This window comes from Chiroxiphia lanceolata, chromosome 25 (genome assembly GCF_009829145.1).
Source record: "Chiroxiphia lanceolata isolate bChiLan1 chromosome 25, bChiLan1.pri, whole genome shotgun sequence".
Taxonomy (NCBI): Eukaryota; Metazoa; Chordata; class Aves; order Passeriformes; family Pipridae; genus Chiroxiphia; species Chiroxiphia lanceolata.
Genome location: NC_045661.1, coordinates 3,467,640 through 3,494,473, shown reverse-complemented (window position 1 = coordinate 3,494,473; position 26,834 = coordinate 3,467,640). Strand labels below are relative to the sequence as shown.

At 48.8% G+C, this 26,834-nt stretch overlaps 2 protein-coding genes across 7 annotated transcripts; one reads left to right on the top strand and one right to left on the bottom strand.

Annotated features, from left to right (window-relative positions):
• Nucleotides 1–6,592, bottom strand: DDX20 (DEAD-box helicase 20). 3 transcript variants are annotated; one of them, XM_032710779.1, is made up of 12 exons: nucleotides 6,371–6,592; nucleotides 6,191–6,285; nucleotides 5,854–6,022; nucleotides 5,035–5,149; nucleotides 4,810–4,952; nucleotides 4,216–4,354; nucleotides 3,957–4,015; nucleotides 3,182–3,264; nucleotides 2,225–2,330; nucleotides 2,036–2,137; nucleotides 680–1,394; nucleotides 1–628 (listed from the first exon to the last, which is right to left on the bottom strand). In XM_032710779.1, the coding sequence occupies exons 1-12, from the start codon at nucleotides 6,570–6,572 to the stop codon at nucleotides 199–201; spliced, it is 2,358 nt and encodes a 785-aa protein (XP_032566670.1). In that variant the 5' UTR covers nucleotides 6,573–6,592; the 3' UTR covers nucleotides 1–198. The 3 variants fall into 3 exon arrangements, with proteins under 3 accessions (XP_032566670.1, XP_032566671.1, XP_032566669.1); XM_032710780.1 differs by having other exon boundaries at nucleotides 1–639; nucleotides 691–1,394; XM_032710778.1 differs by having other exon boundaries at nucleotides 1–1,394; nucleotides 6,371–6,591.
• A 378-nt stretch (nucleotides 6,593–6,970) lies between these two features.
• Nucleotides 6,971–25,321, top strand: INKA2 (inka box actin regulator 2). Of its 4 annotated transcripts, none has more exons than XM_032710781.1 (2): nucleotides 6,971–7,151; nucleotides 23,443–25,321. In XM_032710781.1, the coding sequence occupies exons 1-2, from the start codon at nucleotides 7,104–7,106 to the stop codon at nucleotides 24,412–24,414; spliced, it is 1,020 nt and encodes a 339-aa protein (XP_032566672.1). In that variant the 5' UTR covers nucleotides 6,971–7,103; the 3' UTR covers nucleotides 24,415–25,321. The 4 variants fall into 4 exon arrangements, with proteins under 4 accessions (XP_032566672.1, XP_032566673.1, XP_032566675.1 ...); XM_032710782.1 differs by lacking the exon at nucleotides 6,971–7,151 and adding an exon at nucleotides 13,722–13,795; XM_032710784.1 differs by lacking the exon at nucleotides 6,971–7,151 and adding an exon at nucleotides 14,456–14,605.
• Nucleotides 25,322–26,834: the final 1,513 nt, after the last annotated feature.

The window sequence follows — 26,834 nt, the reverse complement described above, 5'->3', positions numbered from 1 at the left end:
GCCTTTCTTTTTCCTTTTATTACCAACTTGTAACACCGTCACTGAACTCGTGTAAAACATTTATCAAAACACAGCTGCTTACAAAAAGACAACATTTTCCTTCAATCCCCAACAATGTCTGTCTGTCAAGGTCCTCCAGACCAGCAGAGTTTTCATGGATCATGTCCATTGCTGGTCCCAACCAGCAGCATCAGGGCATCAATCCCCACTTTTCAGGAGCTCCTGCAGATACACAGAGTTCATGTGGTAGGCCCTCATCCAGCTGAACTGCCTGTAACTCTCCCTGTAGTGAGACACTGCTGCATAGTAGCTCTGCCAAGCTTCATTATAACATTTCCAATAGTCCTCATAACTCCAGTCCTCAGATGGAGCATCATCCCAGGAGCTGCAGGTCCAGTCCTCTTCAGTTTTCCTCGGGGAAGAACTCGAGAATTGATGGTTGTGGCTCTTCTTTTGTTTAGCATTTTGTTTCAGAACTTTCTTTCTCACTTCCTTCTGCTTTGGGACCTGGGATGGCTCCTGAGGTTTCTCTGCTGTAGGACAGAAACCTGAACGACCCTGATGCCTTTTGGGGACAGCATTTCTCTCCTGTGTGTCTGAAAATCCTTCAAAGCATGAGTTGTTCTCCCTACTATTAGAAGAAGCCCTGGAAAATGCTTCAAGGCATGAGTTGGTCTCCCTGCCATTAGAGGAAGCCCTGGAAAATGCTTCAAAGCCTGAATTATCCTCCCTACTACTAAAGGAATCCCTGGAAGTGTCAGAACCATCACTGTCACCAGAAATGTCACCGTTTGCTGCTGTCTCTGTGTGATGTCCCATCTCTTCCCACTCCACATCCCCGTTCCTGGGGAGCTCACGTTGCTCTCCTGGGCCTGAATAGCTCCTTAAAATTTCCACCTGTCTCTCAGACCCTTCCTTCATGAAATACTCATAGTCCTCAACAAAATCTGAGAAGCTCCAGGGATTGTTGAGCTGGTTTTTGAAGGAAGACAAGCATGGAATTTTGGGAAGGTTTTTTTTTAAGGCCTCCTCATCTGGAGCCTGAGTGCTGTGATGCCCATCTGTCCTGGAGACAGTTTTCACTTGATTCCTCTGCTCTGTGTGACAACTGGAAGTTTGGGGGGTTCTACTGTTTTTATTTGCAGGCTTTGTGCACTTTTTTATCTGCTTTTGCTTCTGAGACTTTTTTGGCCTTTCTGCAGCAGAATTATCCCTTGGAAGATTGGAGAGAGGCTGAGGTGCCTCTGGAAAACCATTCTGGACAGGCTGCAGCACTGGTTCCTCTGGTTTAAGACACACAGTGTCACAATTCACCAAAGGTCCTGGAAGTACAGCAGGTTTAACTTCCACCTCCCCATCTTCAAACTGATCCATCATTCCAGGAGGTATTGGCTCTGCACAGAAGGGAAACAAGCAGGCAATTAATTTTAAGTCCATTCTTCCCCCTAGAACTCAAATGAGTACCCAAAAAAGCTCTGCAAAATTGCACAATAAAATATTAAATTATGGCCAGAAACCAACTCCTTCAATTCTTGGAAGAGCTCAAGGAGCCAGAACATTTCCTTATGGAAGGCATCATGAGGCTGATGAGGACAAACAGCACTGCATTCCTTGTCATCTATTTTTCACTTATTTTGAACTTAGACAAGAAGGCAAATCCTCCCTTTCAGCAGAACAGCTTCTGGCAAAGCAAGGGAAGCAAATCTGCTGTTTTAATTACTCCTTCCTTGCACTGCTGTATCTTCACACTTGAGCAAGGTTTAATACCAGATTTCTGGAAATGCAGGTGGTTATGTGTTTGCTTAAGCACAGCTGGATGCAGAGTTGCTCTCCCTGAGCACTCAGTCCATTTTTACTGCTCCACACAACTGCAGCAGCTCCACAAGGAGTCATCAGCACAGAGTATGACAAACCTGGCCTAAAAGTAATGCAGCTCCAGCAGAGAAGCCACATATCAGCTCCCTGGGGACTTGTCTGAAGCTCTGAACAGCACAAAACAACCAAATCCCAGCTGCATCCCAAGCCCAGAGCACACCTGGCAGAGGAAGGAGCTGCAGATTACACTTCTGAGCGATTTTCATCATCGTGTTCTCCTCCTCCCCACGGCAGCAGAAGGTCACAGACAAACCCAGAGTGCCTGTGACACACAAAAGAATTCATTCATCACCAAGCAGGGCCAGCAAAGCAAGGGAAAGCTCCACAAATCCAGGGATTTGGCTCTCACCAAAGCGCCCAGCCCTGCCAATCCGATGCATGTAGGTCTCCCAGTCCACAGGGACGTCCAGGTTGACAACCAGGTTCACCTTCTCAGCATCAATTCCACGGGATGTCTGGAGAAAATGGGAAGGAGAGAAGGGGAGTGAGAAGTGAATGTGCTGAACAGAGCTTTAAATAAACACAGGATCACAGGGTGAGGCTGGAAGGGACCACAGTGGGGGCCACCTGGTCCAACCTCCCTGGAGTTACTCCCACCAACTCAGATGAGAACTCTGAATTGTTCTAACACATCATGAAGCACCTACAATTTTCCAACCATTTTACAGCATTCCAGGTAAACCAGGCACGTTGCTTTGGGACATGAAAACTAGGAATCATTTCTCTGCTCCCTTCTACCCATCAAATACAAGCCAGGATTATTTTTTTCCCCCCTCCAGCATCAAAAAGTCCAAAGTGACAACCTGGAGAGACATCTTCTCATGGCAGCACCTCAAACCATCAACCAAAGAACAAAATTCCTCAACAATGAGAAGCTGAGAGTGTCCCAAACATAACCACTGCTCTGTTCAGCTGTTTGCAGTGTCACTGTGGTACCAGAGAAATAAATTATTCCTTCCCACAGCTCCCATGCAAAGGAAACAATTCTAAAGTCCCTTGAACTTTAAAGCATCAGATAAATTAATTTATGAACCAAATCACAGACTGGTTTGTGTTGGATGAGATTTAAAAGATCATCTCATCCCAACCAGATGAGGAATAGGAGGCAATTTTTAAGTTCCCAGTGAAAATAAGTCACACAGTCTCACTGTGCTTGATCAGCACTTTTATGTTCAATTCCAAGTCAAATCTAATCCTCTGAATAACTTTATGTGCAATACTCCTGCCTGCTGCGCCATTGGCACAGCAGGCAGTAAATTTGAAATAAAACCTGTCCAAAGCTTGTTCAAGAGCAGTAAAAACTCACCAAGTCTGTGGAGATCAGGACTCGACAGTGGAATTGCTTTAATTTGGCCATAGCATCGAGTCGTTGGTTTTGATTCATGTTGCCTGGAAAGATAAAAATTAGAAATAAAGTACATTCTTGCAGCTTTATGCCCCTCAAAAATCTAAAAAAACCACTGGTTTGTAAAACTTGTGGACGAGATCAAAAATAAGGGTGAGGAAAAACCTCTTCAAACATCGGTTTTAAATGAGTAAACAAGGAACAAAGAAAACTTGAAAAATAAGGTAATTCATTACAAAAATAATTCTAGTGATTTTCAATAGGAGCCAATTATGTAGATGCTTAACCCACTTAAACAGCATTGATTTTAGATGGATTTTAAACACCTAAGCCATGGAAGCTGAAGTAAAAATTCAAGGTTTCTAATAAGCAGCAGGTGTCAGCTTTCAGCTTTTATAGAGAACTGAAATAAAGATTTAAATTCAACACCTGCATCCCAAAGAAACCCAGCTTCAACCTGCAAATGTGAGTCAACTTTCTCTTTGCAAACAAGCAAACACATTCATAAAAATGACTCTCCAACAAATGTGAAAACAGTAAAGTTAAATGTTAATTAATTTTTACACTGATTAAGTCTCAAGAGACTTATGAAGATTCAAATGCTATTCTCAGTTATTTAATCAGAGGCCATGCAAACCAAGATTTAAGATTAATTTTGCTATTTTAGGTAATATTTATGCACAATTTCAATAGAATAGAACAGAACAGGTTCATTAGAAGTTGTGAATGGACTCACCTGAAATGCACTCAGCAGGGAAGCCTCTGGATGTCAGGATTTCAGCCAGATGTTGAGCCCTGATAGAACACAGAATACAAGGAAAACTGGGAATAAAACTGCATTCCTCAGGCTGTATTTCAGATCTGAAATTTGCAGAGTGCTCTGAGACCTTACAGGTCTCATAAACTTCTCCATATCCATAAATTTATCCATAAATTTATCCCTGACCGGACATTACAACCACTGCTTTTTACAGATTTTATTTCAAATTTATCACCTGCTGTGCAAATTTGAGAAGACTAAGGCTTGATTGAATGGAATCTTGCTGAACAACTCCTGCAGGTGCTGGGTTTTTTCCTCAAATGTTTTGTGTGGAAGTGGATGGGAATTCACAATTTTGTAGTACTGCTTCAGCCCTGAGGAAAGGAACCAAAAGAACAGATTAGGGGTTGCCAGAAAAACATGTACAGTGCTATGTCAACTGTGTCACTGCAGGCAAAGGAAAAAATTCCACTTCAAACACACACATGTGGCATAATAAGAACCTCCAGGAGAGAGGTTTTTCTTAAACAGCTGAAATATTTTTTGAATGGACAAAAAACCCCGAGAGTTACATTTGTCACTGATGTTTTAAATACACAGAATCACAGGATGGTTTGGGTGGGAAAGGACTTTAATGACCATCTCATTCCATGGTCTAGTGGACACCTTCTACTAGAAGGTTCACTGGGAATCAATATTTTATAACTAAACAACTCAGGTGTGGAGCGAAATTGTGAAAAATCATGACTTTAAAGGCACATATTTTGGTTTTAGTATATTCCTCCTAATCTACTGGCAACAATATCACTATAATGGGATGTTTACTCACCAAGGAGGCTTGGATCAGTGGGGTTCAGCCTCACAAAGGTTGGCTCCCTCATGTACCTGGTCAGAGCACGAGCCAAGGACTCGGGGTAAGTCGCTGACACAGCCAACATCTGCTTATTGGCTGGGAGTGAGGAGTAAATCCAGCTGGGAGACATAAAAGTGGGAATGATTAACAGAAATGCATCTAATCTACTGAGAAATGCACGAGATGAGTGGTTTTTCCTACTTGATTTGCTCCTGGAAGCTGCCTTCCTCCAGGAGCTTGTCTGCCTCATCCAGGATGAAGAGCCTGATACTGGCTGTGTTCAGGTAGTCCAGCTCTATGAGCTGTTTGATTCGACCTGCACAGGAGGAAAAGAGGAAAAAGAACGTCAAAAGTTATGAACTGAAAGGTTCTAATGATGAACTTTTAATGTTTTTTTTTTACTTATTTTAGTAAGACTTAAAAAAGGGCGTATTTGGGATAATCAGAGAGACATAAAATAAAGTGGTTTGGGATGGAAAGGACCTTAAAGATCACCCAGTTCCAACCCCTGCCATGGGCAGGGTCACCTTCCACTAGCCCAGGTTGCTCCAAGCCCTGTCCAGCCTGGCCTTGGACACTTCCAGGGATGGGGCAGCCACAGCTTCTCTGGGCAACCTGTGCCAGGGCCTCCCCACCCTCCCAGGGAAGGATTTCTTCCCAACATCCAACCTAAGTTTCCAGTCTTTCAGTTTGAACCCATTAGTCCTTGTCCTGTCACTCCAGTTTCTGGTGCAGGGTCCCCTGTCCAGTTTCCTTGGAGCCCCTTCAGAGACTGGAAGGTGCTGTGAGGTCTCCACACCGCCTTCTCTTCTCCGGGCTGCAACTCTCAGCCTGCCAGACCTCTCATTAAAAATAACTTCTCACTAAAAAGAGCTGGTCTCAATGCCTCTGGCACAGCCTTTTGAGGCTGTGCACTATTAATAACAACAAAAAAAAAAACCCCACCCAGGTATCAAGAGCTCCAGTTACATCCTATGAAGGACCACACAGGACCTGAATCACAGCGAAGCTCACCCCTACCTGGGGAGCCAACAGCGATGTGGCACTTCTTCAGCCTGCTCTTGTCCTGGTTAAGCGGGGTCCCCCCGATGAACACGTGGCATTCCAAGCCTTCCATTTTTATCGCGATAGTCGTGATGACGGCGTGGATCTGCACCGCGATCTCCCTGGTGGGCGCCAAGACCAGGATCTGCGAGGGGCGAGGATTAAACGTGAGAGCCGCAGGATGGCTCTGACAACAAACACCCGATTTAAACCGCTGTGCCTCAAGGGCTTCAACGCCCTTTTTCCCCCCCAAAAATAGGGATTTTTTGTTGCAAAGAGGGATTTTCTGTTGCAAAGCAAACCGGGGGCTCACCTGCGTGGCGGGGCTCTCCAGCAGCACCGCGTCCAGGGCGATGGTGGCGAACACGCATGTTTTGCCGGTGCCGGACTTGGCCTGAACGATGAGATCTGCAAAGAGCCCCCACAGAGGTCAGGGGAGGCCCCCGGGGTGCCTCTGGGTGCCCCTCAGCCCCGCGCCCGCCCGCCCGCTCACCCAGCCCGCAGCGCCCCAGCGGGATGGCCTTCAGCTGCACCGGCGACGGCCGGAGGAAGCCGGCCGCCTCCAGCCCCGCCAGCACGGGCGGAGACAGCAGGAGAGACCCGAAATCGGAGGGGCCGCCGGGCACCAGCACGTCCCGGGTGCGGAACCGGCCCTGAGGCGGCGGCACCGGCGGCGGCTCCGTGGGCGCCGCCATCTTGGGGGGGAAACGGCGGAGGGGGAAATATCGCGAGATGTGTCTTAATCCCGCGCTTCATCCCGATACCCCGCCCAGCGCCGCCAGGGGGCGCCGCGCGGCGCGCGGTCTCCGCGAAGGGAAGGGCGGGGGGCGGGAAATGGCGGCGCCGCCTCAGGGCGAGCGAGGGGTCGGTTTAATCGCAGAATGTCCTCAATACGTGCAGACTGTCCCGTCCGAACACACTCCTAATCACAGAATATCCTGAGCTGGAAGGGATGCACAAGCATCATCCCGTCCAACTCGTGGCCGTGCACATGACGCCCCCAAAATCCCACCCCGTGCCTCAGAGCGTTGTCCGAGCGCTCCTTGAGCTCTGGCAGACTCGGAGCCGTGGCCGCTTCCCCGAGGAGAAGCTTTAAAAGCCGGGACACTACAAAAATTAATAGTATGGTACTCACTGGTGTGGTGGTGCATCGCCCCCCTTGCTTTTGAGCGACCTTAAAACACCCATTACACCACAAATGGCCAGGCCAGAAGTGTAAATCTCTTATGTGCGTTACTTACTACCCTCTGCAGGCCACTTATTTTAAATCGCGGGTGAGTTTTATGAATATCAACTTTCATTCTGATGAATATCAACTTTTATTGTTGATATTGTAGCTTCCGTTATTGTAGCTTCCATTCATTGCAACAGGATTTGAAAAAAATCTCCACAGTGGCTTCTACTGTCCGAGCACATACACTGTGTCATTCTTCTTACAGTGCCAGGCAGCCTAAAAATGAATTTTAATGGCTTTTGGTGCATCACAGGCTTGGTCACGCCTTTGAAATTCCTCGTGTTTATGTTCCTGATGGGGGAGAAAAGTCTGTCAGATTCTATTCAGTTGTTAATTTTTAGTATTATGGTATTTTTTTCCTGTGAATATCTGAGTACCGACCAAGAGCGGGGCCCCACAGGACAAAGAACAATTCCAGTTTGGAGGGTTCACCTCCACCAAGTGGGGACAAACCAGGACAGAAGGAACAGGACAGGGATCTCCAGGCATTCTGTTAGGTCCAATTATTTTAAAATTTTTAAGTGGATATTCTCATTGGTCCTCAAGGGGATACGAGCCTCCAACACGAGATAATTATCTCTGGATAAATCTGGGAAAGGAGACAGACAAAGACACCTGGACATAACAAACATTTGATTAAATACAGCCTCTCAGAACCCTTTTGAATTGATGTGATTTGAACAGACAACGAAGAGCAGTCAGAAGTGACTGTTCCCAGGGGGGAAGGGAGCAAAGAGGTGACAAAACAGCCCCCAAGAGCCACTGCCAGGAACTGCTTCCCCTCTCTATTTTTCTCGCTTATTCCTCCTCTCCCCCGAGGTTTCCTGCACGTTGCAGTACAACCGAGGTGATTTAGAGACAGACATTACTCTCAGCAGTGCATTAATGAGACATTCAGAGGCTTCACCTTCATTCAGAGAGATGCTGCTGTTTGTAGCTCTTTAATTTCCCTTCAGATGTTCAGTTCGGACAGATTCCAAACTGTCTCACTGTCTGTGTGCTGAGACACCCTTTGACACCACGACTGACAGATTTATTGTCCCTCTCCCTTTGGTTTTGGCCCTGGCTGAGGGGGCTGTGTCAGATTTAGGTCAGGCTCCTGCAGCTGTATCAGTTGATCTCATGAAAGGTTTTGTTTTAACCCTTATTCCCGTAGTAGAGCTTAACTGCTACTGCTCCTAACTTTGTTGTAAGCTCTCTGTAAGTTGTGTGCTCTGCCATGAGTCACTGTATAAATAGCAATCCTCACCCTTCAGGCCTTGTTTTACCTCAGTGACTCTCAAATACTGAATTCCCCTTGTCGACGTTCACATGTCAGCCCAGCCAAGAGGAATCTGCAGTTTTGCCATGACATTGCTTTGCTTTCGCCTGCAGTAAGATCCAAAGGAAATATTCCTGCTCAGAGCAGCCTTTGGAAATCTTGACATTTAATCTGAATACTCTGCAGGCAGATCCTGGGAGAGGATTTAGGTTAGTAAGAGAAGCAGATGAGACATCCTTCAGAGATGGAGTATGACAAAAATAACAGGTCCTTATGAAGGGATATAAACTCTCTAGCTCGGGGTCATAAAAAACCTCAAGGTTTTGGGACCTAGAAAAGTCTTGCTAGGGAAAACTCTTCCTCTCATACACACTGAGAGCATGTTTCATTCCTCCAAAGCAGTGCTCACCACCTTTTCCTCCCCATTACAAAGTGCACATCACATATTTGATTTTAATTCCATCCCAGATTCATTTTCCTCCAAATCTGGATATCAGTTTTGGATAAATGATGTTCTAAGACACTCATGAGGTCAGGGTCTCACTATCTCAGACTGTTTCAGTTTAACACCTGCAACACCAGGACTTAGGACCAGTACTAAGTAGCCCCCACAGATTTATCCATCTCTTCCTTTTGTTCTGAACTTACTGCTTATTTACAACAGTTAAATTTCTCCTGTAACTCCCTGAAAGAGCGAGATAAACTGCTCATGGAGAATTTGTATCAGCTTCCAGAGCTGTCAGGTTGTGTCTATATTTAAGAAGAAAGTCATTATAGATTTGAACATTGCTACTGCAAACAGGCACTGGCCTTGTCTTATTCCTTTACCTTCAAAGGATTTGTCTTTCAGATCTGCCAAGGCATGGAATTATTCCGAGCAAATCTCAGTTTACATAATATTTATAGAATGCTTTTAAACTGAGATAATCTCATCCTCCTCTCCCAGATGTGTTCGGATTAAGACAGGGAAGTTTGTCTCTTCTCTGCAGCACGTGTGAGTCACTCTTTGGAGTGTGGGATGTTATTTGTGTTTACACTGCCATGGAAACTCTGTTTGTTCCCTGTACAGTAAAGCCCAGTACAGTGAAAGGGCCATTGATACCAGCAGAGACAGTGACTGCATATTCCCCACCAAAAATTGACTCCAAGCACCCTCCACATTCATTTTCCCTTTGGAAAAAAAAAAGAAAAAAAAGCTGGATGGCAAGTTATCAACAAGTAGCAAGTCTTTGGAGCAGCAGAATCCTCTTTGTTGCTTTAGTAACTTGGCCCAGTCTTGGATTTTTCCCAGCAACTCTGGTGCATGGAGTTGTCATAAATAATAATGATGATGGGGTCTTACATCCATCTAAGGCTCATTTCAGTGCCCTCCTGTGGAATGGGTTTGGTTCCTTGTCAGAAGGATCAAGGAGAATTCCACAAATTTCAGGTGCAATCTGAATTACACAGGGGGGTCACCACAGGCACACGCAGGGATGCAGCTGCAGATAAAAGAAAGCAGAAACCAGGGATCAGGGCAGAGCAGCTATTTCTGTGAGAAAGGCCAATATTTCACTCCTGTTGTTTTCCTCCAGATAAATAAACATCATCCCATTTTAATCTTGGATACCAAGATTTTTTTTCAGCTCCCATGAACAGGATGTAGGTCACGAAAATGCAGCGAGCCGAGATCAAATCCAACGGTTCTTTACCACAAACCAGCACAAGGAGTTTCCCTGGTACTCACTCCTGGCACTCCAGTGCAAGCAGAGGAATGTCAGGAGCTGGAATTTCGCTGGAGCAGAGTTAAAAGTTTTAATTTTGGGGAGGCAGGGACATGTCAGGAACTTTAAAGGCCACAAGTGCAGAGACCACATGCACTAAATCAGGCTTAATGGAAGAAACGCTCACATTTTCAGGGGTATTTTATCTCTTTATGCACAAACATAAAACCAGAATTGAAGTTCTGACATTATATCCTTACCTATCTTGCCTGGATTGTTATGCCCCAGCGGGTTTAAACAAAGATGGATGCAATTCAGGTCAGGCTGCAGCTGAAAGTGGGAAGGAATTTTCTGAAAGGTTTGTCGTCAGCGCGCAAGGAAGTCGAAACGAGAGGAGAAATTCAGGGATAATCACGCTTGTTAGTTCAGCAAAGAACAGTCACGTGGGAGCCTGGAGAAACCAGATCAATGAACTGAAAGACAACAAATGAGATGAGCCCTCAGCTGTGAAGGGATGGATGTTCCCTCACTCGGGAAGGAACGAGGCAGTTCGCAGAAGTGGAACACTCCACTCTGAAGGAGTCGTCTTAATTTTTGCCCAAGGATCCCAGTTTTTCATTTTAGCCTGAAATAAACCACGCAGCTTTCTCCTCCAGGGCTGTTTTATTCTTGGCTCCCTATTTTCTTGGAGATCTGATTTTCCACTGCACTGCACCATCTGCTCATGGTTTGCACCACGACAGAGCGGAAGGAGAGCAGGGCCTGGCATGAGGTGTCGGTGCTGCTTTGAACCAGTTGTCTACACGCAAGAGAAAAATGTTGCTTAGTAAGGAAATCCTACTGAGAAAATATCTCAGATTTTTCTCTCCTCTTGCAAGTTCCCAGGAGTTTGGAGGCACATGAATATTCCGGTCTTTCCTTTCTTCTGTGCTCATGAACTCCTTTATCAGTCTCCCGGGACAGGAGCAGCCCCGGAGGCTGGAAAATGGATCAAAAAGATGTCCTTAACAGAAGCCAAAGAGCCTAAAAGCTCTTCCTGTTCATCTGCCAGCAGATCACGGAGTTTGGTGCCTTGCAAGTGGCACAGGAGGTTTCTTGGAACACTTGCCATGTCCACCTGCAGCTGGCCTCCTGAACGCTTGATGTGCTGGAAAATACACTATTGATTAACTTAGATCTGATGCTTCCAATAACCACGTGCATTGTTTGTATCTCTTCTGTGCTGGAATAGTCAAAGTGCTGTGAAAAGCATCAGTTAAAACAAATTCAGGGATGACAGGGTTTAAAAAAATACATGGTGTTGTAAAGAAAACCTTGCAGGGAGCATCCTGTGCTTGGGATAATCCCTGCTCTGGTTCCATGGAGTTTTTCAAGGTGCCAGAGCCATAGAGCTCATCAGCAGTCTGGTAACTCCAGGAGAAGAGAATCATGGAATCACAGAATGAATCCCAGAATCATTTGGCTTGGAAAGGACCTTAAAGCTCATCTCATTCCACCCCCTGCCATGGGCAGGGACACCTTCCACTATCCCAGGTTGCTCCAAGCCTTGTCCAGCCTGGCCTAGAACATATCCAGGAATGGATTGTCACTGACATTGAAGTCTTTTCTCTACCAAATATAAAACAATACCTGAAAATATCATTGCCCAAAGCTGGCTGGGATAAATAAAGCCCATGGTCAGTTTTGAGCTCAGACCAGCTGAACCTGGTCTGTGCTGATAAACGTCAAGAGAAAATGCAGTTTTGTTTCAGCTTTGCTGCTGTGCCACAGGGAAGAAATCCTGTCTAAATGTTGCTTGATAGAACTGAGATAATAAAAGAAACCATAAAAACATAGTTCTAGTAGAAAATAAAGGTCCCAAGCAACACAGAAACCTGGATGCTGAGCCTGGGGCTCTTCTTGCACACGGATCCTTGTCTGGGACACTGGGAGAGACAAGGAAAGGTGGAGTGCTGGAGGCAGGAATTTCAGCTCCTGTTCTCCACATGGTGCCATCTCTCTGATTTTTTACCCCTGCCTGGCTGTTCAACCTGCCATATGCTTGGGTAGGCTGGGGACATCCACACCCCACCCTGGCCCGTGGGGAACAACCAGCTGGCCAACAAATCCTGCCAGATCTCAAGGAAAAAAATCATAGCTGGGCTAGTTGGCTTAGGCTTTAAAAAAAAAGACTCAAAACTGGCAAGTATCCTGATTGCATCATGGCATACCTCGTTGGAAGTGATTGACTTTTCAATAAGGTCATTTTTTTAATACATTAATGTGTTTACTGCCCAACGTTCTGCGGAGCCTCAAAGACAGATGCTGTTTTCATGCTTAAGAGATGGGAAATGGGAACCCTGAAACGAGTAAACAGGCAAGAAATTTTGGCCCATAATGAAAGAGATGCTGGAAGGATCAATAAATGTTAACTCTGGAGTGTTTCCCAAACATACGTGAAAGGGCAGATCACAGATTTCTTATTTAAATTGGATGTTGACACAAAGGTCAGCTTTCAAAAACACCGAGGTTGATTTCTACAAACAAACAAGGAAACGAACAAAATCCTATTACCATCTATAAAAAAAAAAGGTTTTCTTTCAAAAAATAAAGACCTGGAAAGCAAAAGTTTTAGCCAGTCTTTGACAAATTTATGGGGAAAAGCAAGTAATTATGTTTTTACTCCCAAATTTGAAAACACGAAGTAGTATTCTTCTTTCTGTCAGGTTCTTTAGCATTGCAGAGATTCAGATGAACCTTGTTAAATTATTGCAGGGGACTCAGCATTTCTCAGCTAAACACCACGTTTGGCATATAAACTGAGAATAATACTTATATATCTGTGAGAAACCCCGAAAAATTCAAACCCTTTCAAATTCAATGCAGTTGTAATGATGATCCAAGAGCGTTTGTGCCTTTTCCTGGCTCGCCTGTCCATCTGTTTGATGTCCTGTGGTGACAAGCAGCATCAGAGGTTGTTGACCTGAGGTAAAAAAAAAAAATCCTGGTCTTAGAGGAGCAGCGACAACATCCCTCACATCCAGTTTTCCATCCGAAAACACCGCTTGGAAAACACAGGGAGGGGGGGGAAAAAGCCGTTCTGAAAATAAACCCCCGCGCTGAAGGATTTTTCAGCACCTGTTTTCTCGCAGCTCCGCGAACACGCGCTGTCCCTGCCTGACAAAGGGCACCGGGAGAACGGGCACGGTCATGTGCGAGGTGCCGCTGTCCCCTTCCCACGGGACCTGTCACATCCCCCGGCCCCGCGGTGAGGACAGAACGGGGACACCGCGACCGGGATGGCTTTGCAATTTCTCGCGATTAAAAGCCATGTAGGTTAATCCGCGCTTTTGGCCGGGGTGGTCCTTCCCCGCGCAGCGGTGCGCGGAATCCACGCGCAAACACACACACACACAGAGCCCAAACTAAACCCGGCCAAACTAAAACCACCCAAACTTTGGGACGCGCGGGGAGAAGGGAGCGGGGCGCTGGGCTGGGTCTGGAGGAGCCTCTCGCCGCTTCTCCCTCCCCTTTCCCGGGGGGCTGCGGGCTCTGGAGCCGGGCGGGGGGGGAGATGATGCGGCTCCCCCCGCACCCGCGGCCGCTCCGGCAGCACCCGCGGCCCCGCGCTCTGCCACCGCCCCCCGGGGCCGCCCCCCGCACAGCCCCTTCCCCGCCCGCGCCCCGGCCGAGCCCAGCCGGGCCATGGAGCAGCACCTGCGGCGCCTGCGGCAGGAGCTGGTAAGGGAAGGGAGGGAAAAGGGACGCAAAGGAAAGGAAAGGAAAGCGGGCGGTGGGTGCCGGGGCGCCGCGCCCGCGGGTCGTCCTGCGCGGAGAGAGGGGTCGGCACTTGGTGGGCAGCGGCACCGGGGGGGCGACGGGGGTCCTATGGCTGTGAGCGGGGAGGCAGGTCCTGCTCGGGGGTCGGGGGTCCTGCTGCTGGTCCCGGCAGGTCCTGCTCGGGGGTCCTGCTGCTGGTCCCGGCCAGGGGTGGGGGGTCCTGCTGCTCCCGTTGCTGTGAGCGGGGAGGCAGGTCCCGGTCATGGGTCGGGGGTCCAGATGTTGGTCCGGGCCGGGGGTGGGGGGTCCCGGTTCTGGTCCCGGCCGGAGAACGGGGGTCCCGCCGCTCCCATTGCTGTGAATGGAGAGGCAGGTCCCGGCCGGGGGTTGGGGGTCTCGGTTTGGGTCCCGAGTTGGGGGTCTCGACCGGGGGTTGGGGGTCCCGGCGCTCCCACTGCTTTGAGCCGGGAGGCAATTCCCGGGCAGCGCCGGCTGCTCCAGGGTCCGTCCGTCCGTCCGTCCATCCGTCTGGCGGAGAGAAACCGCGCCCGGGGGCGCGCGGGGGCTTTAGGGACAAGCCGCCAGCACAGGTCAGAAATCAGAGAAACACCCACCGAGATCTCCGCTGAGAATAAGTTTATAGGGATAAAAAGGATGTAAAGGGAGAGAGCGCTCTGCGCTCCCGATACTCTCTGAAAATACTTCTTTAATAGGGAAGCCTTTGTCAGGAATCAGCGCTGTTTTCGCCCTCCTCCCGCTCCTGTTCAGGAGGTTACCCCGCTCCCCCGACTTGCTGGGGCTTGTCCACAAGCCCGAAGGGATTGTTGGTGCACTGGGGCTCGCTGGGGGTGGGTTGGTAGGAAGAGCTGATACTTCCCGAAATAGGGCTCCCAGCGGGTCTGGCTCGCAGTCGTGCGCTATCCTGATAAATAGATAATGAGAACAAAAGGGGAAGACAAGGCAGAGCAAAAAGCGGGTGGGTGAAGTTTCTGAATGCACAAAAGCTCCCGGTTTGGGCTGGAAAGGATGTCGCATTGGGCTGGCTGTTGTGCTCCCTGGAGTTGTGTGCAGTGCTGCTGTCACGCCTGGGTTGCAGGAAGCATTCCCTGTGTGACAACCCCATTCGAGGCCATACAGGGCCAGGCGAAGTTCCAGCTGTGCTCGGGGCAGGACCGGGGCTGTAGAGCCCTGTGCTCCTCCAGCTCTTGTGAAACATGGGCTGGGGCAGTGGCCTTTTACTCTGAATAAATGTGGCAGCAGTGACATTTAACCTGCTGGCGTTCCCAGTGTTTCCCCAGCAAACACAGGAGCTGGAAGACAAACTAAAACAAAGGAAAATGAGAGTCACTGGTGTGCTGTGAGCTGGGTGTGATGAATGAAATGCAAACTGCAGACCAGGACGTGTACAGGGCACTCTGGGAGGTCTTTAAAATCTGAGTTGGAAGGTGAGATGGGTAAAAGCAGTAACTTCCAAAAGAGCATCCTAAGAATCCTAAATCAGTGTTTTGTCTTCTAAACAAATCAGTTCTGTTATGTGATCTTTTTTTTTTAGAAAAGCCTAAACATTGCACCTTTATATGAGTCTAAAACATGCCTGTTTTGTAGTGCATAACTTCTGAAAAGTCAGTATATTCAAAGGGAAGGCAAATCCCTCATACTTAATGTGAAACCCCCAAAAAAATACTTAAAATGAGAAAATTCTGGGTTTGCTCACACCCTTGCTATAATGCAGTAATAGACTTTTTTTCAATTCTGAAAGTGCAACAATTTTTATTACATTAGTAAACAAAGACTTAACCTGGCATAAATTTAGGTGAATGATTGGCTTAAAAAACTGGGAAGGGGCAGTTGTCATCTTGGCTGAAACCAGCCCAGATCTTCATTCATTTGGTTTTCACTGGTCCCATTCTTTCTCCTTCCACTGCCCAGTTTTTGTTATTCAGACTTAAAAACTTCCTTTAACACAAGTTCTCAGGGTGTCAGAGTGCAGTTGTGAGCAGGGGTGTGCTCACAATTCCAGCTCACCCCTGGAATCACTTCCCTCCCCTTCCCCTGCAACTTGAGGGAGCTGCAGGTTGCATTTAATGAAGGTTGGAGCAACTGTACTAATTAAAACCACCATAAATGGTATCCTGAGCAATAACAGCTTTTAAAACTCAATACTGTCATGATAGCCTGGAATTAAAATAGATTAATGTTTCTTTAAAGAGCAGCACGAGGGACAGCTGGGCCCATCTGCCCCGATGGGGAGTGGGAACTGAGCTCCTGATCCTGCTGCTTTGCCACTTTCTTCATTGCTGGGCAGGTCATGCCTCACACACTAAATGCACCATAACCAGGAGTCACAGGGCAGGAATGGTGGGAATGACTGGGCCAGATGGAGACAATGAGCCACCTCGTGTGGAGTCAATGGGAATCCAGCTCCAGGGCATCCCTGTGGATTTAGGAACACAGGGGTTTGTGTTGTGTCTCAGGGGCAGCTCTGTCGGGCAGAGGAAGCAGGTTTCAGTGTCCCATGGCAAACGAGGCCATCCTGTTCCCAGGATCAGTTTGTCCCAGTGCAAACAGCCTCTGCTTTGGTCAACCAAGGCTTTGGGCTGGTTTTGAGGAGGGGATTTTCTCACAAAGCAGAGGAACGTTGGCACAGCTCCCAGTTCCCAAGGAAAGGTTATCTTCCAGTGCAACTCAATCCCCCCACCAGTGTGAGATTCGAGGATTCCAGCTCTGGCTTTGCTTTCTCTTGCTTTGTTTATTAAAAACATATTTAAATAACGGGGTGCTCGGTCTGGGCTGCTGCTGTGCCCCCACATCTCACCTGAGCACTGAGGCCACACCGTGCTGTGCCAGAGAAGTCCCAGATGAGCCTGGCCCAGGTGTGCTTACCCTGCTCTTCCCATCTCCTGTGGGAAAGCTCTGCCAGGGCTCCCAGGGATGGATCTGACCCATTTCAGTCAATGAGAGAGAGAGATCTGCTATTCCAGCCGCGAGTTTTCCATTGTAAGCTGATAGTTTCTGGCATGTGTGGTGTCCCTTTGATTGGAATTCATTCAGAAGCTTCCACATGCAAACGCTTCAGAGCCAGGAGAGCCTCAGCTGACACAGCCATTCATCCCAGCCCGTGGTGGGATCCTCATCCCAGGCTGACACCAGCCCATGGAGCTGTTTTTGACAGGCTCTGCCAGCTCTCTGCACCTCATCCCTGTGTGCAGAAAATCCATCAGACCTTGTTCTCCCCCGGGAAGCCCCTGGAGATTTATGGATGCAGTGTGGCTCGGGAGGATAAGCAGCGCTGGTTTGTAGGTCTGGTGGTGGAATAAGCTGTGCTTCTCCACTCCTGGCATCTGCCCTTCCTGTGGCAGTCGTGAAATGTGCCTCAGAGCTCGTGAATCTTCCATTCATGCCATTAATCCCGATGCTGAAAGCCCTTTTGGACTCTGGAAGCACCATCCTGAGGCACAGCAGAATCGTGGCTGCTCTGCGAGTCGCACGCCCTTATCCCAGCTGAAAGATCAGATTGAACAAGAATTGTCCTGCTGAGGGCTTAGCAGAGAGGAATTTCATTTCCCTGCCTCACTCTGCACGTGGCATTACCTCCCTGCACTCTCTGACATGGGGATTGCTTGCATTTCTGGGGAGCAACATCAGCACACGTGCTGTGGGGTGAGGGTTTGGGACTCATCTGCAGCAAGAATAAATCCCCTTTTTTCAGTGGGGACTGGTGAGTCCATGGGGCAGATTTATCTGTGGCTGTAACAGGCAAGGGGTCACAGTCACATGAGCTGTGGTTATAACTTTACTTTGTGTGTTTTTTAGAGGAATCCAGCATATTTCTGGGTTTTCCATTGCTTTTTTTCTAGGAGGAGAAGTATTAAAGCAGCTATTTAAAACAACCAGTCTGACTTCAACTTCTGAGTGTTCTCCCTGCACATTTGTCATAAATGCATCGAATTACTGAGTTTGATGGAGTCTGACTCCTTCCTTACATTAATTTATGTCCTGGTAGACAATGTTTCTTGCTATGAATATCCTGCAGGAATAGAACATTTGGTCCGAGAGAGAAATACAGCCAATTATTTTTACTCTTTCTCTCACAGTGTCACGCTCTGAGAGGATCTGCTGTGTTTTCATTTACTGCTCCTTCTGAAGGGGCAGCTCCTGTGGTTTGCAGGTGTGTGAGGCACAAATAACAGACCTCAGGGTCCCAACTCCAGCAGGTGGGAACAGGCAGCTCCATTTGTGTCTCTGCTGATAAAATGGCCCCTTTAAAGGTGACTTCATCCACCACTGCTGGAGGCTCCGTCAGAAACTTGGGTGGTTATGGCAGGATCTCATTCCTTGGTGTTCCTAGAGGGAAGGTGCAAGGGAGTGGCTTGACAGCAGATGTCCTGTCACACAGAACTGGGGAGAAAAAGCAGTCACAGGCTTTGTCTGCTTGGTTATTTCCAGAGAAGACTCCTGAAGGTGATGATGGATTTTTTTTAGACTCCCAGCTTCGTGTGTTCAGGAATTTAAAGACCAGATCCCCAGGGAAGCAGCCCTGGGGTGAAAACCAGCACTTTTAACCATCATCTTCAATGGTCAGTCCATCCATCGAGGTTTTGATCTCTCTTATTTGTGAGTAAAAGTCTGAAGGAGTCTCTTGGAGCTCTTTTTGGTCCATTTATTTCCTGCTTGTGGAGAATTGATTTTTCTAATTTGCCTTTAAACGTGGCAAGTGTTATTGGGAAGCCCAGAACAATATCATCCCAGTGGGAAGGAAGGCCATTGAGTGAGGAAGGTGGTTAATGGAGTGCTGTGAACCAGGTCTTTCATGGGTAACATCTGTTTTGGATCTATTTAAACTCTTGTGGGGGGTGTGTTTGGTACAGTTTCAGCATCCTTCCTCTTTCAGATATTGTGAGCTCACAGTTCACATCCTCATTTACACCTACAATACTCTGGAAGGACGAGAGGTAAAAAAGAGACTTGAAATTATTGTGGCAAAGTGCAAGGAGTAAAAGAACACCAAGGGAAGGAAAAGAAAGGTGGGATGTGGAGCTGGAGAGAAGCTCTCTGGGAGCTGTGCAGCAGGGGTTATGCCCAGCCACAACTGCAGGCTTGTTGAAGATTAATCCAGTTAGTGACCCAGAGGAAAACACAGAAACAATATGGTCAGCTCAGCAGTTCTAAAATAATTTTGGTCTCTATTATGTCACCCCCTTTAAATACCAATTGTTTGTCACTGGCTCTGCTGCCCATCAGAACTATTATTAAGAACTATTTGCCATTTGCTCTTTCCTGTTCTCTTAGCAATAACTTCCTCTCTTTGCAGCTCTTTTCCCCAAGAGCTGGACATCTGTCTTCCTCCTCGTGGTGACAAACACCACTCAGGGCTCTTCTTCCCAGCTTTCTGTGCTCAGCTGAAGGCTGAGGGGTGTTTTGGGGATTTTCCTTTCCTCCCATCAGCATCACAGAGCTGCTGATGTGTGGATGGGCTGGGAATACAGACAGCTGTGGCTCAAGGGGATTGATGGGAACTGGACTCTGAGAGCTCAGTGAAGGTAGATGGTAATAAAAAAACCATCAGTTCCCAAAGTGGGTTAAAAAAGTTATTTATTTACCTGGGAAGTGGGAAGTGACAAGGAGAGATCTCCCTTATTTGCAGGTCTTGGGTATTTGCTGTGTTAATCAGTGGTGGGAGATCACTGACTTACAAACTGGGTAAACCCATTCTGGTTGGACTTGTGGCAGTAGGTATTTTGAGGACATAATTGAAAAGGTGGCTTACAAAGCAATTGGTGCCTTGGCTGCTCAGAATGGAACATTTCCAGGGCCAAAAACCTCCGTATTTGAACTCTGACAATTTTTTGTTTGCCCCCCTCCTTGTGTGGAATATTCCTTGATGATCATTCGCGAGCGGAATTTTGAATTTTGCACTTCAGTTTTCAGTGCTTGGGGTGTCTGTAGTTTAAATGAGCTTTGCTTTGGGGGAAGCATTTAGCCAGAGCTGCCTTTGCAGGAGGACAGATCCAGGTTTTCTGCTGGAGAAAGGAACCTTTTCCCATCACACACCAAATCCCAGGCACTGAAATGGAACACGCACGTCACCCTCAGCCCTGTGTGTACTTGTCTTGCTCTAAAAGACAGGAGTTGGCTTGTGCAGAATTAGACACAAAATTCTTCTTGCCAGCTTTTAGGGATTGCAAAAGTTTCAGGAATAATGAGATCCAGTTTGAGGCATCTGATTTTTAACTGGTTTGTAGAGATAGATTTGGACATCTACAAGTTATCATAGTTCTAACAGGGCTTTTCTTGGAAGCAGAGGTGCCAAACCACCACTTATTTTGAAGCACAAAGCGTCTCAAATTAGACACCAGGAGTCCTTTGAAATGCTGATGAGTTTGTGCACCTTGAGGAGAGACCAGGAGGGACAAGAAGGGAGGATGCTGATGAGCAGGATCTGTGCTGGACCCAAAATTTGGCCGGGAATGCTGCTGCCCCTGCACTCTGCAGCCTGACCGATCCAAGCACAAGTTTGGGATTTGCAGCTCACAAAGAGGCACAAGCCAGAACATCTCCTGATGCCCGTGGTGGGCAGCTTACATAATGGCACTTGCATAACCCCAGCAAGTTCTGTCAGGGGCTCTCTCCATGCCAAATTAAGGCTCTCTGGGGTTTCGTGTCACATTCACGCTCCGTTTGGAATTGTGCTCCAGTTCATCACAAATTCCAGTTCCTTCTACATGAAGTGTGTGACCAAGAGCCAGGGAGGCTACAGGGCTTGTCCCTTCAGCCTGGACCTCCCTTCTCCTTCATCAGTGCATCTGATTTCCAGCCCACTGTGCTGAATTATTTGCAGAATCCTGTTTTCCTCTTGCAGCCCGGATAGTTCAGTTCTGACCCCGTGCCAGGGTGATGGTCCCTGTTCTCTAGGACATTATTCCTTTGCTGAAGAGCTTCAGGGAAGCCAGTCTGGTCTTGGTTCTCAGTTCTCACTGAGATGTTCTTGGCAAAGAGGAGAGGGTGGCAGTTAGACACTGGGGAAGAAGGTTTTTTTTCCCTCCAGAATTTTCTGTGCAAGGTGAATACTCTTAATTACCCCAGGATAATTACAGGTGGATGGAATCCAAGCCCTGCAGGCTGTTTGGTCATCACCAGGCAGTGACTTCACTTTGGGCTGGGTTTCCCTCACTCTCCAGGTCTGTAAAAGACTGAGCAGATAGCAGATAAAGCAGAGGGGGATTGGTTTGCTTCGTTTTTTTATCTTGCACAACCCAAAATTTCATCAAGCAGAGCTAAAAGCCTCGGGATGTTTAAAATCTCTCGCTGGTGGTGGGATTCACGTTGCCAGAGGGACCCCGAGGCTGGAGGGCAGGATTCATCCCACCCAAAGCAGGTCACTGGAACGGGACAAATGAGTCACATCCTGAAAACCCCCCTTTCCTCCCTCCCCTGCTCTGAGGGGGCAGCTCAGCCTGGGCATCGGGGGGGGAAGTGTCCAAATCTCAGTCACTTCCAGGAAAGGCTTTTCACGTCTGAAAACGTCTCCAGTCCTTTTCCAGCGGCTCTCAGGCTCCCCAGGCTGGTGCTGGCACCAGGTTTGGCAGATCCACCTCCTTTGTTCAGGAAGAAAAGTGCTGGATTCTGAGCTTTTCAGGTCTTTTCTTTCAGGGGGTGGGGGCGTGGGGGCGATGGGATCTGCCTGCGAGGAGCGACCACAGCGACTCAGAACGCTGCCTATGAAATTTTAATGCTTCCTAAAGCCTGGCTGAGGAATTGTGAGGATCCCACCCATCACGGGGGGAGTTAATTGAATCAATGAGGTGAACAAGAGCCGCCCAGCAGATGCCAGGGGGTTTGATCAGCCCAGTCATTACGGCAGGACCCTCGTCACTCCCCACGGAGCGATTACAGCCCTGCACCAGCCAGGGGATTTGGTGGGAAGTGGCCAATGAGGGGCCAAGCCGGCTCCAAATCCAGCTTTTTGCAAAGCCCCAGATAAAACAGGCTTCCATTAATAAGGCAAGAAAGGTTAGGACGAGCAGCATTGCAGCCAATCTGGAGAGGTAAGGTGATAGTTTTGTCGGAGGCTGGTAGAGCATATGGCCCCAGCTTGGTGTGGGGAGCCAGGGTGCAGTTAGGCTGGAAGTGGGACATTGTTTGCATGTCTGCAGAAGTAGTTTATTTGCTGATCTTAAAAAAATGAGAGAGCTGGAGGCACTCAGTGTAAGCAGGAAGCTAAACACAGATTTTCTGTGTTTTCGTAGCTTGTGTGCTCGTTCTGGCTGATAAATAAGTTTCTTGAGAGCAAAGCTCTGAAAAATCATTGTAACCTGTTTGGTTTTAGGTTCTGGGGTTTGAAATGGAGATTTGTGGTCAGGAACTGCTGAGCAGTTACAGAGCTGGCTTGTTACAGGGGTTCTGATGGCTGCTCTTTCTCTCTGCTCACATCCACGTACAGAGATGGAAATGGAGCAAGTGATTGAACTAAGTTAGTTAAATGAAGGAGACGTAGAAACTAAAGCGTGAGAATGTAAAGCTGGGCGTAAGAATTAAAAAACCTGGGCTTTTCCCACCCCTGATCTTGAGATCTGTTGCTGCCCAGAGATGGTGCTGAGCCGTTTAAACTGTTTGTGGCAGCGTAGGCTGGAGCTTTCCTAGACAGTGGTAATCTCTTGTGCAAACCACCTTCCACTGGTGTGACACGGCCTCACCTCCAGCCCCGCTGTGCCCTGCTGTTCCTCCCTTCTCCTGCCCATTCCCCACTCCCCCCTCCCTACTGGAAAACAACAAAAAAAAAAATAAGTGGCAGCTGTTGGAAAGTAGAGCCCATTTGTTTTATGGTGCTGCTTTGGGAATATGATCCAGATCCTACATGAGAGAGAGAAAGCAGCAGAGCGAAAGAGAAGAGGGGGGAGTCGAGAAGCTCTGGAGAATAACTTGCTTATTTTAAGTCTGGTGTAGGAAGTTCAATCTTTTGTAGTGAGGTTCATGGATAAAGCAGAACTGCTGCTAAAGGTCCTAGCCTGGGAATCAAAGAACTCCTAGTTGATTGTAAGTAATTTTAGAGTTTGTTGGTTGTTTTGTATGAAATTTCCAGTGCAGTGAAATGTCTTTGATTGTCCTCTAGCCAGAGGTGGCTGCAGGGAGGGTGTTCAGATCTGAAGATGTGTTGTGTGGGGTTTATTTTTAGTTTACTTTAGCACTTCAGGTAAAGGAACAAGGTTTTCCATGGAAGGCACCTCTGTTCGTTATTCTGGCTCCTGGTTTCAGTTGGTGCCAGGGCACGAAAAGCACAAAAGCAGAAGAATATGCTAAAACTGGCAGCAGCCAAAAGCCATTCATAGTTCTACACCTTGGGTTTCTGCCAAGCCATTAATGGGAACTCAGACTATTTATTTTTGTTGTCAGGTCAAACAACCCGCTTCTGTCAGCTCCTCTGATTCCTAGAGGGAAACTCCTAGAAAAATCTAAGGAAAATCCAATGGAATGGATGTAGTACGGGGGGGGGTGCATGGAAAACGCAGGCAGTAGGAAGAGGTGGTGTTTCAGAAAGCTGCTCCCAATGTTCTTGCTCTCTCCTGGCTCCTGGGGACGCCGATCCAACGTGTGCTTCCTTCCCTCCACAGCTCTCCATGAAGGAGGTCGGGGACGGGCTGCACGAGCAGATGAACTGCATGATGGGGGCCCTGCAGGAGCTGAAGCTGCTCCAGGTCCAGACGGCTCTGGAGCAGTTGGACATCTCCGGGAGCCGCAGCCCTGGCTGTGGGGTGGAGCAGCACCGGTGCTGCCGGAGCCGGGGAGACATTCCCAGGGCCTGGCAGGACGAGCGGCCGCGGGGGGAGGCGTCAGTGGAGGGGCACAGCCCCACGTCCTTCCCGCATCCAGCGGGGCTGTCCCGTCCCACCGCGCTCCTGCAGAGCGACCACCTCGGAGACACCCCCTCCTCCTCCAGCAGCCTCTGTGGGGAGGGTGGTTGTGCCCCAACAGGACCTTCCTGTGTGTCCAGCAGAGCCGAGCACGTCCGCCCCAGGACTCTGGAGTGCAGCATCCAGGGCACGGCCGGGGGGTGGCCGGAATGCCGGGAGTGCCCGGGCTGTGACGACGGCCACGACTGGACGTCCTCCCTGATGTCCCAGAGCAGGAACCGGCAGCCGCTGGTGCTGGGGGACAACATCTTTGCAGACTTGGTTGGGAACTGGTTGGACCTGCCAGAGCTGGAGAAGAAGGGGGAGAAGAGCGAGGCGTCCCTGTCCGTGAGCAGGTCCCAGGAGCTCTGCAGGAAGTTCTCCCTCACGGCCAACATCTTCAAGAAGTTCCTGAGGAGCGTCCGGCCGGACCGGGACAGGCTGCTCAAGGAGAAGCCTTGCTGGCTTCCTCCCGAAGACAAACAGCCCGAGATCTCCAAGAGATCCAAAAAGATGAACAAACTCAAGGGGACATTTTACTTCCCGCTCCACGGGAGCCACCACGGCAAAGCAGAGAGGTACCCGAAGGCAGAAAGCCACAGTGAGCGCCCCAAAACGGGCACCAAGAAAGTCCACGAGTCCAGAGACTACACCCAGTCTGGGTTTGACATCAACACAGCTGTTTGGGTCTGAGTTTGTCCGTGTTCTCTGCTCTGCCCAGCATTTGTCCCGCACCAGAGAGGAGCTGGGGGGCCACACTTGTCTTTTCAGGAGACCCCTGAGCTCTCCACGTGGACTGAGATGAGTCCTCTGCAAAACATGCTGAGGGTTTCACTCGCTGATAGAATTTGCTGGACAAGTGCATCTTCAGGGACAGCCTGAGCAGCAGCTGACACAGAGTTTTGGGGACTGGTGTTTGCAAAAATAATCTGAATCTTTAGCAGCTTTAGGGTGAGTGGTGCCATGGATGACCAGCTCCTGGGCCTAGGCTGGTGACAGCCACTCCAGGCCCATTCCATCATCTCCAGCTAAATGGCTGCAGCACAAAATCCACTGTGTGCTTGTGTGTGTGTGTGTATGAGTGTGCAAATATATATATAGTTTTTTAAAACAAAGAAAAATCTATTCCTGCTTGTGTGCACTTGAAACTGGGTTATAAACCAGGCAGCCCAAGCCTTGTACCCGAAGCACTTGTTATTTAAATGGAAAGGAATAAGTTTGAATTTATAAGACTTGAACAGTTGCTGAATAGGAGGTGAAACCCCAACTTGGGGGAGTTTTCCACTTAAACCAATGTGCTCCCAGCACCTCTCCTTCCTCTGCCAGTTAAACCAGCAGGGCACAAGGCTCCTTGCAGGGGGATTTGTGACCCTAGGGGTGTTGGTGAGGTTTGCCCCTCTCCCCTCCCCTTGTCCCCACAGGTTGCACCAGATACAACATTGCAAGAGTTAATTGTTGAGTTTTCACAGGCAAAGTTAAAAAAACTTCGTTTATTGTTGTGTTTCCTGTTGCTGTTGTTGTACAAACCTTGTCTTGACAGAACCAAGTTCTTCAGTGTCCGACTCTCCAAGAGTTTCCAATAAAGTGGAATCAGTTTTGTCTCCAGTGTGGGACACCCTGGGTCCTGCTTCTCTCCTTTAGGGGTTTTCCCCATGGTGGAGCCACACATGGATCATCTGGGAGGGGTTGGCACTGGGAGCCTGTGGTCTGTGTCAGGCTGTTCCCAGCTGGGATCGGGGAGTTTGGGGAGCAGCCAGGAGAGTTTCCATTCAAGGAGAGGTTGTAAATCACAGCAGGGAGAAGGGCTGCAGGCAGAGAGGTCCCTGCCAGGGTGCCAGCGCTGCTCCAGGGGCACATCCCACTGCAGGCACAGCCCTGAGAGCCTTCAGATGACACTTCAACATCCACCTTCCTCCCGCAGCACCACGAGGGGAAAAACTCTGGGGGAGAAACTGCTGCCAAGGAAAGAGCCTCAGAGCCACCCAGCCCCTGATTTGGGGAGGGGCACAGGGCCTTGGGGGTCCTGCCACAGCCTCCTGTCCCCCCCCAGTCTCCAGGAATTCAAACTGAGGTGAATCCCTGGCAGCTCCCGGAGCCACAGGAGTGTGCAGACAGCAAGAGCCTGTGGCTTGCACTGCAGCCCCCCCTCCTCATCACCCAAGAGCCTCACCAGATGCTTCATGTGTGCCCCAGTGTTATGTTCCAAAAACCTGTTCCACTCACTCCAAGTTTAGGAAGGCCTTATGTGCGAGCTGTGGTGTTATTCTTCTTCTTCTTTTTTTTTTTTAAACGTGCAATTCTATTCCTGTTGTGACTTTCCCAGGCAGAGAGAGGCCAGTGGAGCAAGAGGCATGGAGAGAGAATTTTTTTCACCCTTGCAAATTAAATATAGGCACAAGGCAGGCCCTGTTTGTGCCCATACAAGGAGAGGAGCAGGGCAGCATCCGAAGGCTGTGCTCAGCACTTTTTCAGGAACCTGAGTTGCAGGCAAGCTTTTGTTTTTCCTCCTCACAGGCTCTGGGGCTGGTTGTTTCCCCCCTTTCCTAATTTCTCTGAATGCTGAAGGGCTGTTTCTAAAGCATTTTGTTTTCCTCCTCTTTTATCAGCAGTTCATCCTGTTTGGTACAAACACGCCCTCCCTGCCCCTTTTCCAGAGGGTCAGCAAAGAGGAGAAGGAGTTTTCTGGAGAGAGCAAGAGCTTTTTCCTGCACCAGCCTCAGTCCTGGGAAGTGTGGCATCACCCCTGGGCTTCCCTTCAGCCCAGGCACAACCTGGGGGGACCCAGCCCTGGGCACCCCCATCCCCAGGAGCACGTTCCTGACTGGCACCAAAGGCTGAGCCCCGTGGAAAGAGTGTGAATGGGGAGATGCTCAGGGAAACATCCCCACCAGGGGCTTTTTTAGCCTGTCCCTGGCATTGCCCTCAGCTGTGGTGGCTGTGGTGGGCACCAGGGGAGGGCCAGGCTGAGCAGGGTGGGGCAGGGGCACGACACGGGGAGACTTGGGGCAAGAGGAGGTGCTGGGTACAATTCTGCAGGTGGCTCCCTCTGCAAGGCCTTGTGTTACCCAGGGGACAGGATGTGTTTGTGCAGCACACAGGGACATCTGGAGCTT

Coding starts and splice junctions, on each gene's coding strand:
- DDX20 (XM_032710778.1), bottom strand. CDS start 6,572: ATGGCGGCGCCCACGGAGCCGCCGCCGGTGCCGCCGCCTCAGGGCCGG. Junction 2,331..3,181: donor TCCTGATCTCCACAGACTTG/GTGAGTTTTTAC, acceptor CATTTTCTCCAG/ACATCCCGTGGAATTGATGC. Junction 1,395..2,035: donor GCAGCTCCTTCCTCTGCCAG/GTGTGCTCTGGG, acceptor CCTTCTGTGCAG/AGCCAATACCTCCTGGAATG.
- INKA2 (XM_032710781.1), top strand. CDS start 7,104: ATGTGCGTTACTTACTACCCTCTGCAGGCCACTTATTTTAAATCGCGG. Junction 7,152..23,442: donor CCACTTATTTTAAATCGCGG/GTGAGTTTTATG, acceptor TTCCCTCCACAG/CTCTCCATGAAGGAGGTCGG.